Raw genomic sequence first — 13,819 nt, 5'->3', positions numbered from 1 at the left:
CCACATCCATTCTCTTTGCTTTGTAGGTAATGATTCATCCATAGCTCAATAATAGACCCCATTATTACTATAACTTCAAGTTTATTACAAAGAAAATGGGAAAAAATTATTAAAAATTTTTAAACAAAAAAATTTACAACTAATGTGGCAATAATATAATTGGTACCATAGGATAATAAACGAATTATTGAATACATTTTTTTTGTGATCATGCTGTTCAGTAAAACTTTTTAGCATTCACATATGTTAAAAAAAAATTGTGGTGGACCAAATTAGAGCTTATAATAACTTACCACTTAAAATTTATTGTAAAATTATTATGAATGTATCATTATTAAAAAAAATTGGTATCACAACCTTATTTACATAATTGTATGCATATGAAAACAACTATCATTGTGACAACATAGATAGCCCAAGTGACGTACTTGAAATGCTGTGTCAAGGAAATCGTAGTCGCAAGGAAGAATATTGTGGCAGCCAAAAGGATTGCCCCTTGTTCTAGTACTTTCACAGCGGTGGGAGAAATTTTGCCAACAAATTTGGCAACAAAGAGAGCAGAGAAAGTGAGGACATTTGCTAGAGAAAGCCAATGAAAAGATGGAGGAAATTGGGAGTTCATTTCTGTGGACTGGATTGCTATTCCGATGGCTGTTGTGAAGCAAAACGTCAGGACTATGTTTTGCCATGCTATATTCTTTTTATCAATATCTGAATTAATTGGGGGTGATTTTGGGTCCACAATGGGTTGTGAAGGTGGTGGCTGTATTGAAGTCCCTCCAAATGAATCTGGGGTGATCTCCACTGAAGCCTCTCCAAGTGTATCCAGGTTTATGACAGTTTGTGAAGGTGGTGGTTGCACTGAAGTCTCTCCTAGTGAATCTGAGCCAATATGTAGTGAAGTCTCTCCTAGTGAATTTGGGTCAATGACGGTTTGTGAAAGTGGTGGTTGCATTGAAGTCTCTTCTAGTGAATTTGGGTCGACAGTTTGTGAAGGCTGCACTAAAGTATACCCTAATAAATTTGGGTTGATTTGCACTGAAGTCTCTCTTAGTGAATCTGGGTCTATGGTTTGTGAAGGTGGTGGTTGCACTAATGTATCTCCTAGTAAATTCGGGTTGATTTGCAATGAAGTCTCTCCTAGTGAATCTGGGCCATTGATGGTTTGTGAAGGTAGTGGCTGAACTGAAGCCTCTTCTAGTGAATCTAGGTCGATGATTGTTTGTGAAGGTGGTGGTTGCATTGAAGTTTCTTCTAGTGACTTTGGGTCGATGACGGTTTGTGAAGGTGGCAGCTGCACTGAAGTATATCCTAGTAAATCTGGGTTGATCTGCACTGAATTCTCTCCTAGTGAATCTAGATCAATGATGGTTTGTGAAGTTAGTGGCTGAGCTGAAGTCTCTCCTAGTGCATTTGAGTCGATTTGCACTGAAGTCTCTCTTAGTGAATTTGGGTTGATGATTGTTTGTGAAGGTGGTGGTTGCACTGAAGTCTCTTCTAGTGACTTTGGGTTGATGATAGTTTGTGAAGGTGGTGGTTGAACTGAAGCATTTCCTTGTAAATTTAGGTCAATCTGCACTAAATTCTCTCTTGGTGAATCTAGATCAATGATGGTTTGTGAAGATAGTGGCTGAGCTAAAGCCTCTCTTAGTGAATCTAGGTTAATCTGCACTGAAGTCTCTCTTAGTGAATTTGGGTCGATGACTGTTTGTGAAGGTGAAGGTTGAACTGAAGTCTCTCCTAATAACTCTGGGTCGATTACGGTTTGTGAAGGTGGTGGCTGCACTGAAGTATTTCCCAGTAAATCTAGGTCAATCTGCCCTGAATTCTCTCCTAGTGAATCTAGGTTGGGGACTGCTTGTGAAGATGCTAAATGCACTGAAGGCTCATCTAGTGATTTTGAGTTGATGACGGTTAGTGAAGGTGTTGGCTGCATTAAAAAAAAAAACCATTATAATTATTATATTGTATCAATTTCAACAATAACTTTGTCACATTTGTTAGAATGGAACAATTAATTTATTCAACATAGCCTATTCATATGGTTATAAGACACTAGTTCAACTGAATTGAGATTCCATAAAATAGTTAAGATTATTGCACAATGTAATTACCATATCACATGAGATGTAAATGTTGATCTGGTAAACTTTTTAAAACCTTTTAAACTTTTTTTAAAACCCTTTGCTTTTTACACTTATAACTTTTACATCTTACCTAAGATAGTAATTGCATAGTTTAATAGTCTTAGTTATTGCACGCACCTAATCCAAATCCAGAATAATGGGGATGGGGGTGGGGGTGGGCAAGGCTCTTTATTTTATTTAAAATGGGTTTTAGAAAAAAAATTTTACTTAATAGCTCCCTAAATTTTTCAAAAAATTCTACCTCCTCGGCTCGCTTTATTTTATTAAATAAACTTTTAAGATGCAAATTTACTTAATGGCCCATTTATAGAATTTTGTTGGAAATAGAATTTCCTTGCAACTTTTTTTAGAATCAATTTTCTTGAAACTTGGATAATAGAATTTTATTTAAATTTAAATATCCTTAAATCGTATCATTTGATTTGAGAAAATATATCTTAACAATTAATAACAAAAACTAATTTAATAAATAATGAGAGTGTAGCAGCCACATGATGTAGAGAGGAAATAATCACTTATGTAACCATGAATTTTAAGACCCAACTTTTATTATATAGTATATACTATTATTTTTGTTATTCAACTTTTTTTTTTTTTTTAAAGAATTGCGGCAGCTCCCGGATTTTATCTTTTATTTTTAATTTTTGTTGTTCCACTTAATTTTTATTATTATTATTTTTTTAAAGAATTGTGGCTGCACTTAGAATTAGGACAATGATTTCTACCAAATTGATAAGCTACTTGAAAATTTTTTACAATACTTGTTGGTAACTTGTACAAAACAGGGGAAAGTTTAAAAGACATTTATTTTGATTGTGATTGTGATTGTATTTATTTATTTATTTATTTTGGGATATATGATTCTGTTTGTATTTAAAACTATATAATTTAGCATTAGGCAATTGTGGGAGGGAGGAACCTGAGGGGCAGAAGTACGAGGCATTAGGATGCCTAAAGAGACAACTGGGCCTCACTCTTTGTTGGATTGGGCCCAACCCAAATGAGGCAACCAAATGCTGAGAAGTGAATAGTATTCAATCTGAGGAGTCTGAGGAGTGAGCTTCCCTCGAGGAGTCAGGGTCCCAGTCCAAAGCCAACATGATAAAGAGATTAGGGAAGAGAGTCAATACGTATCTACAAGGGAGCAAAGAAGCTTCCTAATAAAGCATCCAGCACCTCCGTATTGAATGCATTGTACCAACTAAGTCTATCACATTTAATGGAAGAATGACCCTTAAATAGTACAATTACAACTTGCAAACTACTCTATCACCACCAATAAGGCATTGATGGGACAAGTATCCAAGTAAGGATCCATAACAACCTAGGTGGAGGACTAGGATAATGCCCCAGCCACTTTAAAAAGGAAGGAAGCTACATTAAGTGGGGGGTGGAAGAAATTAGAAGAAAGAAGATAAAGTGGAAAGGGAAGCTTTGTAACCGAGAATTGAATATTATATGAAATAGTGATCCTTGGAGTAATCTGAGGAAGAGTTAATACCATAGTCTTTGCTTTTCTTCCTGTTAATCTCATGTATATCTGATAACTTAAGCATTGGACTCCTTTGTAATTACACAACACCATTAAGGCTTTGAAAGGTTGACGGTAACAACCTACCTCTATAAATTTAATTGTATTTGGGCCTTTATACAGTAACTATCCATTTCACTTGAATTGGGCTGCTGATCCCGGTCTCCTACAGCAATTATTACAGTTGTATTCATATATTCAATTATTTATCCAAATATTTGAAATCTATATAAATATATATATATATATATATATATATAATAATAGGTAAAGCAGAGAGAAAATCTAATTAAATTTCAAATCAAAATTCAATTAGAGTCTAATTTTGAGCCATATGTCTCATCTAATCTAAATTTTTGAATTTTGTGCCAAGTGAGTTAATTTAGAGTAAAAATTGAATTTCAATTAAAGTTTAATTTTGCACCACGTGTCTCATTTAATCTAAAATTTTAAATTTTTGTCCCAATTTAGTTAATTTAGTGTAGAAAATGAGGAGTCTAATATAATAAATCATAAAAAAAATAATCATATAACTAAAAAAAATTCAAATTTATAAGTCATCTATATATATATATATATATATATATATATTAATAGGTAAAACTTAGAGAAAGTTGAATTAGAATATGAAATTGTAATCCAATTTGGTCGTGTCTAAATTTATGTGGGGACTAGACCATAATTATCCACTTAAGCATGTGCCATGTGTCTACTTAAGTTTTTTAATCTTTGTGTTAAGTGAGTTAATAAATGTAAAATACTGAGAATTTAATATTAATGAATTATAAAATTTAAAAAATAAAAAACAATTACATATACTCAATAAAAATCATCACATGTTTCTCAAAAAATAAATAAAATAAAAATCACCACACGTTCTATCTTATTAAAAATTAGAAAAAAAAAATGATCATAAGTAGCATTAAATTTAGGTAAGAAGTTTAATATGTGACTAATTATATTTACTTTAAAAAAATAATTTGACTAATTATCTATATTTTATGATAAAAAATGTGTTTAATTTTAAATGTATCTATACGTATGCATGAATGCATGTGTTACATGGTTTTAAAAAATAATAATAATTTGACTAATTATTTATATTTTTATAATAAAAATTTTGTTTAATTTTAAATACATCCATGCATTTGCGTGGAGTTACATGCTTGTATATATAATGTACCAAATGCTAATGGATGGTTTATATATAGAATAAAATTTAAATTTAATTAAAATATATATTAGAATAATAACATGTAAAAATTATGAGGTTTAAAAAATATATGATATAATATTATCAAATAAAAGTCATATGTCTTTAATTTTATAATATTACTATAAGATTAGTTATATCACTTTCATTATGTGAGACAATTAAAGGTTTCTATCAGTGGATTCTAGTTAGCTTAACTGGTAGTCTTTGAGAGTTGAATAAGAGACTTGAGGTTCAATCCCCGCTTACATTAAAAATTAATTGGTGCCTTGGTCTGATGATAAAGAGCTATCATTAGAAAAAGTTGAAACTCTCAAAAAGAAAAAAAGAAAAAAAAAGTGTTTATATCACTTTCATTATGTGAGATGTACAATTAAAGGTTGATAGGATTTGCTTTGAATGGAATTGGACATTTGGACCTCAATTAGTTGACACTCCCTAACATTCCATGATATTTAGGGTTCAAATCACCTCTCCCCATTGTATCTATCGAATTATTTAACAAAGAAAAAGAAATGGAATTGGACCTTAAAAATTAAGGCTTTTTAGTGTCTTAGAAAAACAGAAAAATTGGAAATGAAATCAAAAGTAACACAAAAATTAAAACATGATGAAATAAGAAAATCCAAAATACCTCAATTTTATATTTTCTCATAAATATTATTTGCGCTGAATCATAAATTATAAAATCAACAAAAGAGGGGTAAAAAAGAATAAATAAAAACCCTCACCCTCACCTTTGTAATTGGACCTCAAAATTAACGTTTTATTAAATCTGAAAAAAGAATAGCAAAAGCGAAATCAAAAGATACACGAACCTGCAGGGTGAGTAGTTGAATCCTCTTGGATATAAAAGGGAAATGAAAAAAAAAAAAGGGTTACTTAAAAGTTAAAACCTCAAAATCAAATCAGTGTTTATCTTTAAAATTATAATTTTTTAAGTGTGTGTTTGGCATTGGTTTAAAAAGCCAACTTTTTTTACTATTTAGCTTATGTTTTAAGACAGCTTTGTGTTGCCTGAAAATGTTTTTGAGAGACACTTCTATGGATGTCAAAGTTAGAAGCCCCATTCTTATTGAAAGAATAGCTAACAAGGCTTTGAATCATTTGTACGCTCAAGTAGAGTTGTAAAGAGAATTTTAGTTGAACCATTGACATGATGTAATCTGCACTGCCCTCAACAGACCCTGGGATTTCATTAGCCTTCATGTTAATGACTCTTTAAGATACGAATGTCTTTTATTTTCTATATTAGTTTTTGTCGGAAGAGTCTTTCTCATAACAAAAAACAGAAACACTTGGTAGGAAATATGAGTTAAATAAAATTTTTTATTAGTGAGGCTAGAAAAGATTATGTTGCAAAAAATATTATGAGTAAAAATTTGATATCTTTTGCGTATGCTGAAGCTGAAATTCATTTAGATAAATAAAATCACTGAGACACATCATCAAACACTCACTTTGCATGCAGGAATATTTCCGAAAATCCAAATCTAATAAAGCGCTTACTAAGGTAAAAAAATAAATCATGGAAGGAATGGATAAGACAATGGTTATGTAGTTGGTAACTCAACCTTTTCGGCTTTTCCACTGAACAACTTGCCATTTTTTTCTTTATTTCTATATATTAAGAAAATTCGAAAAGTTAATTATTACTTTTTTGACTTCCAAAAAATACCCTTAAATTAATTAACTTATCATTATTCTTAAAACATAATAAATGAGATTAAAACTGTAAATAAACAAAAATTAAAAACAAAAAACCTACTGGGTAAAAGCTCCCCACAAAATAATAGATAGATACAAAGCTCCTACCCAACTTATCACAAAGAAATAAACTTCCCACTACCCCATGTTGCTATCAAAAAAAAAAAACTACCCTATGGCGATGGGATACTATAAAAAACTACCCGTATCACATCAAAAAAATAAAATTACATATATTGTAAATTAGTAACTCTATGACCTTTTGTGATGTGTGGACTATATGAAAGATGTTATAGAAAATTTGGTTATAAATGAGAAAAGTACGACACTAAACAAAAAAAAACAAAAAAAAGCTTTATCGCCTGCGCCTGTGATAAGACTAGTGTTTAAATAAAAACTTTGGGCTTATGAATTAACACTAGCTAATTCCAACATTAAAGATAGAAGACTAATCTATCTAATTGCTAATATAATATATATGCATAGTTTTAATTATAAACTTCCCACTGGAAGAAATAGAACCACTAGTGGAGCCCCTTTTCACGCTATGCTTGACTGGAAATTTGAGATCACTGGAATTTGACAAAATTCTTTAAGATCTAAAAGTGAGATAACTAGCGGTTTTTCTAATGTTTCAAACTTTCAAGGCAAAACTCTCAACAATTAACCATTTCAAGGCAAAACTTGGCAAGAATTCCAGACCATGGTTCACCCAATGCCTCATCTCACAAACCCACAAACCTTTTAGACCAAGCAAATGAACCTAACCTATTGCCTTAACAAACACACACATCAACCACTCATTTAGCTTGCAAATCTTTGTTCTTTATTTCAACTTCTAGGTTCCCAGTAGTGTCGTAGCTCTATTGGGCATGAGTTGTTTAACAAGGTAAAGCTAGAGAGTAGAGCACCAAAAATAAGAAAGCAATAGGCAATTTATTACTCTTACTAATGACCGAGTAAATTAAGCATTTGTGGTTGAAATGGAATGATTTATACATATAAAACACGTGGATGCATTCTCATTTCTAGGACAATTAAATTCAATACATTCCTGTGTCTGAAAAAACAAGATAATATATTAATTAGTCCACTAAAATTTAAATTACATATATAAGACAAGAAATTTAGCTTGGTTTTCTAAAACTATTTCTGGCTACACCACTACAAAACCAATAATTTATTTTCTGAAAATACCTGGAAGAAGTTGATGGTATTGCTAGCACCAAAACTTCTATGAGCCGTGGTAACCTTGGCTGGCTCAGTGCATGGAAAGTAGGGAGCCAACGGGCATTTCTCTGCACATGTACGCCTGAAAATATTGCAGGCCGCACAAGGGTCTTTCACAAAAGCTACTGGAGGAGGAGGAGGTGAAGATGGTGATGGAGGGGAATGAGAGATTGGGGTTGATGAAGTGGTAGAAGTGTTTGTATCAATACTGCCCACCATCTTAGTGTGAGTGAGAGAGGCAAGGAGAGAGAGGCAGACTTCAAAAGGTGAGGTTAGATTTTTTTTGGTACGAGGATAATGTATTTATAAATGTTGGCTCTACCTAGGAAATTATTAGGTCCACCTGCTGAAGTTGTCTCCCGGTAGATATCACATTCTAAGTTGAATTTCAATATTTATAATCGGTGACAAAAACTTTCATCAGCTTCATCACATTTTTTTTCACTACATGACAACATATATCACATTCTAAGTTGAATTTCAATACTTTCATCAGCTTCATGTTCATACCTTTCCACACACTATTACATAAAAAAATGAACTAGAAAGTCTAGAATTACTAATCAAATATTATTTGGGGCAATAGCACTTTTGACTTACTTAGTAAGAGCAATATTCTGGATATTGTTTCCAACTCTATTTTAGTTTGTCTATTGGAATGTGATGATGAATTAATCGTCAGTTGATTATGATCGTCCAAATGAAGCCGTTCCTCGCCAGACCAACCTTCTGCAACCCGTGGACGAACGAAAGGAAGTAGTTCACCGGCGTTGTGCCTGCAAAAAAGGTCTCCGATGCCAAAGTCAGAAGGATCGACAAAGGAGAACAATGGAAGTAGTTTTCTAGAGTGTTTTTCTTACCCCACCCCTTTCGGGGTTCAGTCTTTATATATGTGTGCTTGCATGTCCTTTCTTCTAGCCGTTGGTGGAGTCTTGATGGAGGCTTTAATCTAGCCTGGTAACGTCCCTGCTGGGTGTTAATGATGAGCTGCCATTCCCAACGGTCTGAAGGTTGATTAATGTCTCGTAACCGTTCCGCGAAGAGTGGGAACGAGTGTTCGTCAATCTTTGATTGACGATCTTCTCTCTCTGGACGATTTTAGCGAGATCGTCCCTATCTTGCATTTTATGGACGATTACTATTTTGGTCGGGCTTATCAGCTGCCCCCCTATTCCATGGTCGTCCATTATTTGGACGATTATAGGAATATGAAAAGATTGTCGTTTTTGATTTATTTATTTTTCAGAAATGGCGCTTGGAGTTCTGCTCCGCATTGATTGCGTAGTGGCGGCTGTGGCTCCTCTCAGTGCCACGTGTTTGATTTCTACTGGTGGGAGTGCCTCGTTTCCGGTGAGTGCCTTTTCAGTTTTCCCACAATTTCCAAGGCAGAAACCTTTGATTTCTTTTGGCTTTTCCTTTCTTCATTTCCCCATTCTTTGTGCAGTTGATCTCTCCTACGCGTATTTTGCTCCTCACCTCCTCAGTTTCCTCCCTAATTTCCAGGTACGCTCACCCCCATTTACGCTTCTCTTTCCTTTTTGGTTTTTCCTTGCATTTGTGTCACTTAAGTATCCTTTTCTTTCTGCACTGGTTTCTCTGAGTAATGGTGTTAGTTTTCCTTTTCTTTTTCTTTAATGGTGGACACCTTCGAAGTTAGGCATAACTTCCCTTCCGTAGCTTTTCTCCTTGCCCGCCTAGGTTCTTTGGTAGAGCTTTCCGGTGACCTATTAGGTGCGCCTTCCCTCGCCGGTTCATACCCAGTAGTTGAGGAATTTGTTAATAGGGGTACCGGGTTAGGTCCAGCGTTGGGTGTTTTATACCCTCTTCTATTGGAGTCTCAAGCTTGGTTTCGGTCTATTAGAGGGCACCTAAGAGAGGAAAATATGGGTTTAGAAGAAGGGTTAGGTGATTTAGAAAGGGGTTCGTCCTCAAACGTGGTCGAGGAAGAGGCCGGGATCGGTGCTACGACCACCACTCCTTCCCGTGCTCCCTCGTCCTCCCATTCCCCTGCTCCAGCGACGGCCCGTCGATTTCATGCCCTGAAAGAAAATTGCTCCTTGAAAGTTGAGGTTTTTAGTAAATTTAAGGACAGATTCCAATTTCCAGAGGGCAATAAGGCTCGTCTGCCCAGGAAGGGTGAAAAGGCTTGTGCCTTTGCCCACGGAGAAGTTTGCTTTTATGAGGCTGCTTTTTCGTGTGGCCTCCGATTTCCCGTCCATCCATTCATAATGGAGCTTCTTTACCATTTTAACCTTGCACCGGGGTAACTTATGCCTAACTCCTGGAGAATAGTGATCAGTTGTATGGTGATCTGGACGACCGTTGCCGACGGGGATATGATCTCGGTTAATGAGCTCGTCCACTTGTATCGTCTGAAGGAGTCCAGAGAATTTGGGTACTATGAGTTCGTACCCTGGAGTAGGAAGGCTCATTTGGTAGCTGACCTTCCATCGTCCTTCCGCTATTGGAAATCAAGATACTTCTTTGTGTCTGGGGACGGTTGGGAAACGCTGCTCGATGATCTGTGGGGGAACGTACCTAGGTTGCTGCGACGATGGGAGACCCCTTTGATTGGTGCGTGTACCCCAATGTTGTTGGCCCCTTTTCTCTCTTTTTTTTTTTTTTAATGTCGTCCTTTGCAGTGAAAGACCGTCCGGAGCTAGAGGCCAAGTTTGCCGAGCGAGTGCAAGCTGCCATCAGGTACGCAAGGACGATAGAAGATTTTGGTGAGCTGATTGATCCGCGCACCTTAGCTCGTCACTGTCTGGGCCCAGAACCTTCCCTCTACGTACTCAGTACCCTCGATCGTGAAGAGAGAAAACGTAAGTTGCACTTCACGTCTTTTCTTTGTGTTATCTGAGTTCTTTTTATTCGTCCTCTCATCTCTTTTATTCGTCCTTGGTCTCTTTTGTGTAGAAATGACGTCGAAATTCAACAAAGAGATGTATGACAAGATTAAGGGCAAAAAGAATGAGCCCCTATCCAGCATAGGCCAGAAGAGGCTGAGAATCACAGATAAGGAGAAGGAGAAAGAGGTGGTGGAGAGAGGGTCGTCCACACCTACCCTTGATCTGGAAGAGGGTCTGGTTGCATCTCCTGGGATTTCAATTGAGGAGGTCGCTCGTCCCTCGAAGAAGCAGAAGGCTGCTAATAAGGGGAAAGGGAAGGTTGATGCCAGCGTTTGGTCAGACGCAAGGACGGCCATGGACCGTGCCACCGAGCTTTTTACTCCTGGTGAGATGAGGGAGATCATGAGTATTCCCTCACATGAGATGGTGAGCCGCCACGTCCATAAACTTGTGCAGGTGAATCGTCATATACCTCGTCCCTTTCTTCGTTTTTATCTGCCTGACCATTTTTGTTGTTTTTCATTGAGCTGATTTTTACTAACTCTATATTCGTCCATAGGTGTTAGGGGAGACCATGCACATCACCACTCAATACCTAGCGAATGAAGAGAAGGCCGTCGTGGCCAACTCAAAGGTAGAAGCTCTAGAGGCTGAGGCTTCTGGTTTACGGAAGGATTTAATCACGACCATGGACTCTCTCAACGTTTCCAAGGAGCAAGTCCATGTGCTGACGGAGCAGCTGGACGTCGAGAGACAATCCGTGAAGCAGAAGGACGAACTTCTAACGGCGGCTTCTCAGAAGATGAAGGTTGCAGTGGCCAAGGCCGTCACTGCTTTCCAAGCCACTGAAGAATATAACACTATTCTCTTCCAGTGGTATTTTAAAGGGTTCGAGCTGCTGCGAAGGTATTTGGTCAAGCATGGTACTGCCGTGAGCCTTGATGATTTAGACTTTGAAGCCGTTGATAAGGAGATTGAGGAGGACGAGGCGGCTCAAGCAGGGGCGTCTACCGGTGTTGAACCACCTCAGGCCACCCAAGACGATGATATTGCCCCTCCAGCTTAATTTGCCTTAAGAAAATTTCTCTTCCCTTTTTTTTTTATTTTTTATGCACCAAGTCAAGAACAGCTGTTATTTGGATACCCCTCCTGTTTTTGGGGCCCCCTATTTTTGCTTCTAGAACAATTTAACTTTATGTTTGATTTTACAAAATGCCTGTGTTTGCGTTTGCTCTTTTGATTTTGGAAATGTTTCCCATAATCTGACTTTTTGGTCGTCCTGTATGGACGAGATTATGTTGATCAACTTGAAGGGTTTTGCCCTCTTGCTCTTTTGTACAGACGAGATCATGTTGTGTGATGCACGTGGACATCAAGGAAATTTATCTTTTGACGTGCATCTACTTAAAGGACTTTTGTCGTCGTGATGCTTTGATGTAATTCGTTCAAAGAATTTTGCCGTCATTAAGCTTTTTTAGAGACGATGTACATCCATTTAAGGAGTTTTATCGTTATTAAGCCTTTTAGGGACGATGTACATCCGTTTAAGGAATTTTATCGTCTTTAAGCTTTTTAGGGACGATGTACATCCATTTAAGGAATTTTATCGTCTTTAAGCTTTTTTGGGACGATGTACATCCATTTAAGGAATTTTATCGTCTTTAAGCTTTTTAGGGACGATGTACATCCATTTAAGGAATTTTATCGTCTTTAAGCTTTTTAGGGACGATGTACATCCACTTAAGGAATTTTATCGTCTTTAAGCTTGTTAGGGACGATGTATATCCATTTAAGGAATTTTATCGTCGTTAAGCCTTTTAGGAGACGATCTTCTGTGCTTATCTTTGAAAACAGTGGCGAATGATTTGCTCAATAACACTCAAGGGATGCTGGATAATACTTATAATTCGAACAATTGCTTACATAAGATAGAAGTATCAAATTGGTTTTACAATGAAGTTTATGGTTCCTTTTCGTAATACCTCTTTAGATGTTCAACGTTCCACGGACGAGGTAGTCTTTTTCCTTCTGAATCCTCCAGGTGGTAGCTGCCCTGACGCAAATAATGGATGACTCTGTAGGGTCCTTCCCAGGACGGTCCCAATTTACCATGTGCTGGGTCCTTTGTTGCACGGGTGACTTTTCTAAGGACGAGGTCACCAATGTTGAATCTTCTTAGCTTCACTCTTTGATTATAGTATTCTGCTATCTTTTGCTGGTACTTTGCCATTCTTTCAGCTGCCTGATCTCTAATCTCGTCCAGGCAGTCTAAGTTTTCCTTCAATTGGTTCTCATTGGTTTGTTCGTCAAAAAATTCCCTCCTCAAGCTTGTGAGACCAACTTCGACTGGTATGATTGCTTCTGTGCCGTATGTCAGACTGAACGATGTTTCTCCAGTTGGTGTCTGTGCTGTCGTCCTATATGCCCATAAGGCACTTGGCAGTTCTTTAGGCCACATTTCTTTTGCCCCCACTAACCGGGACTTGATGATCTTCAGCAGGATCCGGTTAGTTACTTCCGTCTGTCCATTGGCCTGGGGATGACCTGGTGATGAATATTTATTTTTGATGCCCAAGCTCGAGCAAAATGACCTGAAGCTTTAGCTGTCAAATTGACGACCCTTGTCTGATATGATCGTCCTTGGTATACCGAACCTGCAAACAATATTTTTCCAAACAAAACTTTGTACCTTTGCTTCGGTGATTGTTGCCAGAACTTCTGCCTCCACCCATTTTGTGAAGTAGTCGATGGCGACGAGCAGAAACTTCACCTGTCTCTTTCCCTGAGGTAGGGGGCCCATGATGTCGATCCCCCATTGCGCGAATGGCCAAGGAGACGATATTGTAGTCATTTTCTCCCCGGGGATTCTTTGAACATTCCCATATCTTTGGCAACTGTCACACGTCTTTACGAAGTCAGCTGCATCTCGTTGCATTGTTGGCCAAAAGTAGCCAGCTCTCATGATATTTCTGGCGAGGGACTTTGCCCCCGTGTGATCTCCGCAGATCCCACCATGCACTTCTTCAAGGATGTACCTGGCTTCCTCCTTTTCAACACATCTCAAATACGGTTGGGAGTAGCCTCTTTTGTACAGTTCGTCATTAAGTATCGTAAATCTGGCTGCTCGTCTCCTTACCTTTTT

The 13,819-nt window shown here is 37.0% G+C and overlaps 1 protein-coding gene across 2 annotated transcripts; it reads right to left on the bottom strand.

The window, feature by feature from the left end:
• Positions 1-295: 295 nt before the first annotated feature.
• On the bottom strand, positions 296-8,096 carry LOC115965904 (proline-rich protein 36-like). Of its 2 annotated transcripts, XM_031085207.1 has the most exons (3): positions 7,796-7,883; positions 3,067-3,844; positions 296-1,930 (listed from the first exon to the last, which is right to left on the bottom strand). In XM_031085207.1, the coding sequence occupies exons 2-3, from the start codon at positions 3,088-3,090 to the stop codon at positions 359-361; spliced, it is 1,596 nt and encodes a 531-aa protein (XP_030941067.1). In that variant the 5' UTR covers positions 3,091-3,844; positions 7,796-7,883; the 3' UTR covers positions 296-358. The 2 variants fall into 2 exon arrangements, with proteins under 2 accessions (XP_030941067.1, XP_030941066.1); XM_031085206.1 differs by lacking the exon at positions 3,067-3,844 and having other exon boundaries at positions 7,796-8,096.
• Between the last annotated feature and the right edge of the window lie 5,723 nt (positions 8,097-13,819).

This window comes from Quercus lobata, chromosome 10, assembly GCF_001633185.2.
Source record: "Quercus lobata isolate SW786 chromosome 10, ValleyOak3.0 Primary Assembly, whole genome shotgun sequence".
Classification (NCBI taxonomy): Eukaryota; Viridiplantae; Streptophyta; class Magnoliopsida; order Fagales; family Fagaceae; genus Quercus; species Quercus lobata.
Note: the sequence above shows the minus strand (reverse complement) of the source record. Positions and strands in the feature narration are given on the sequence as shown.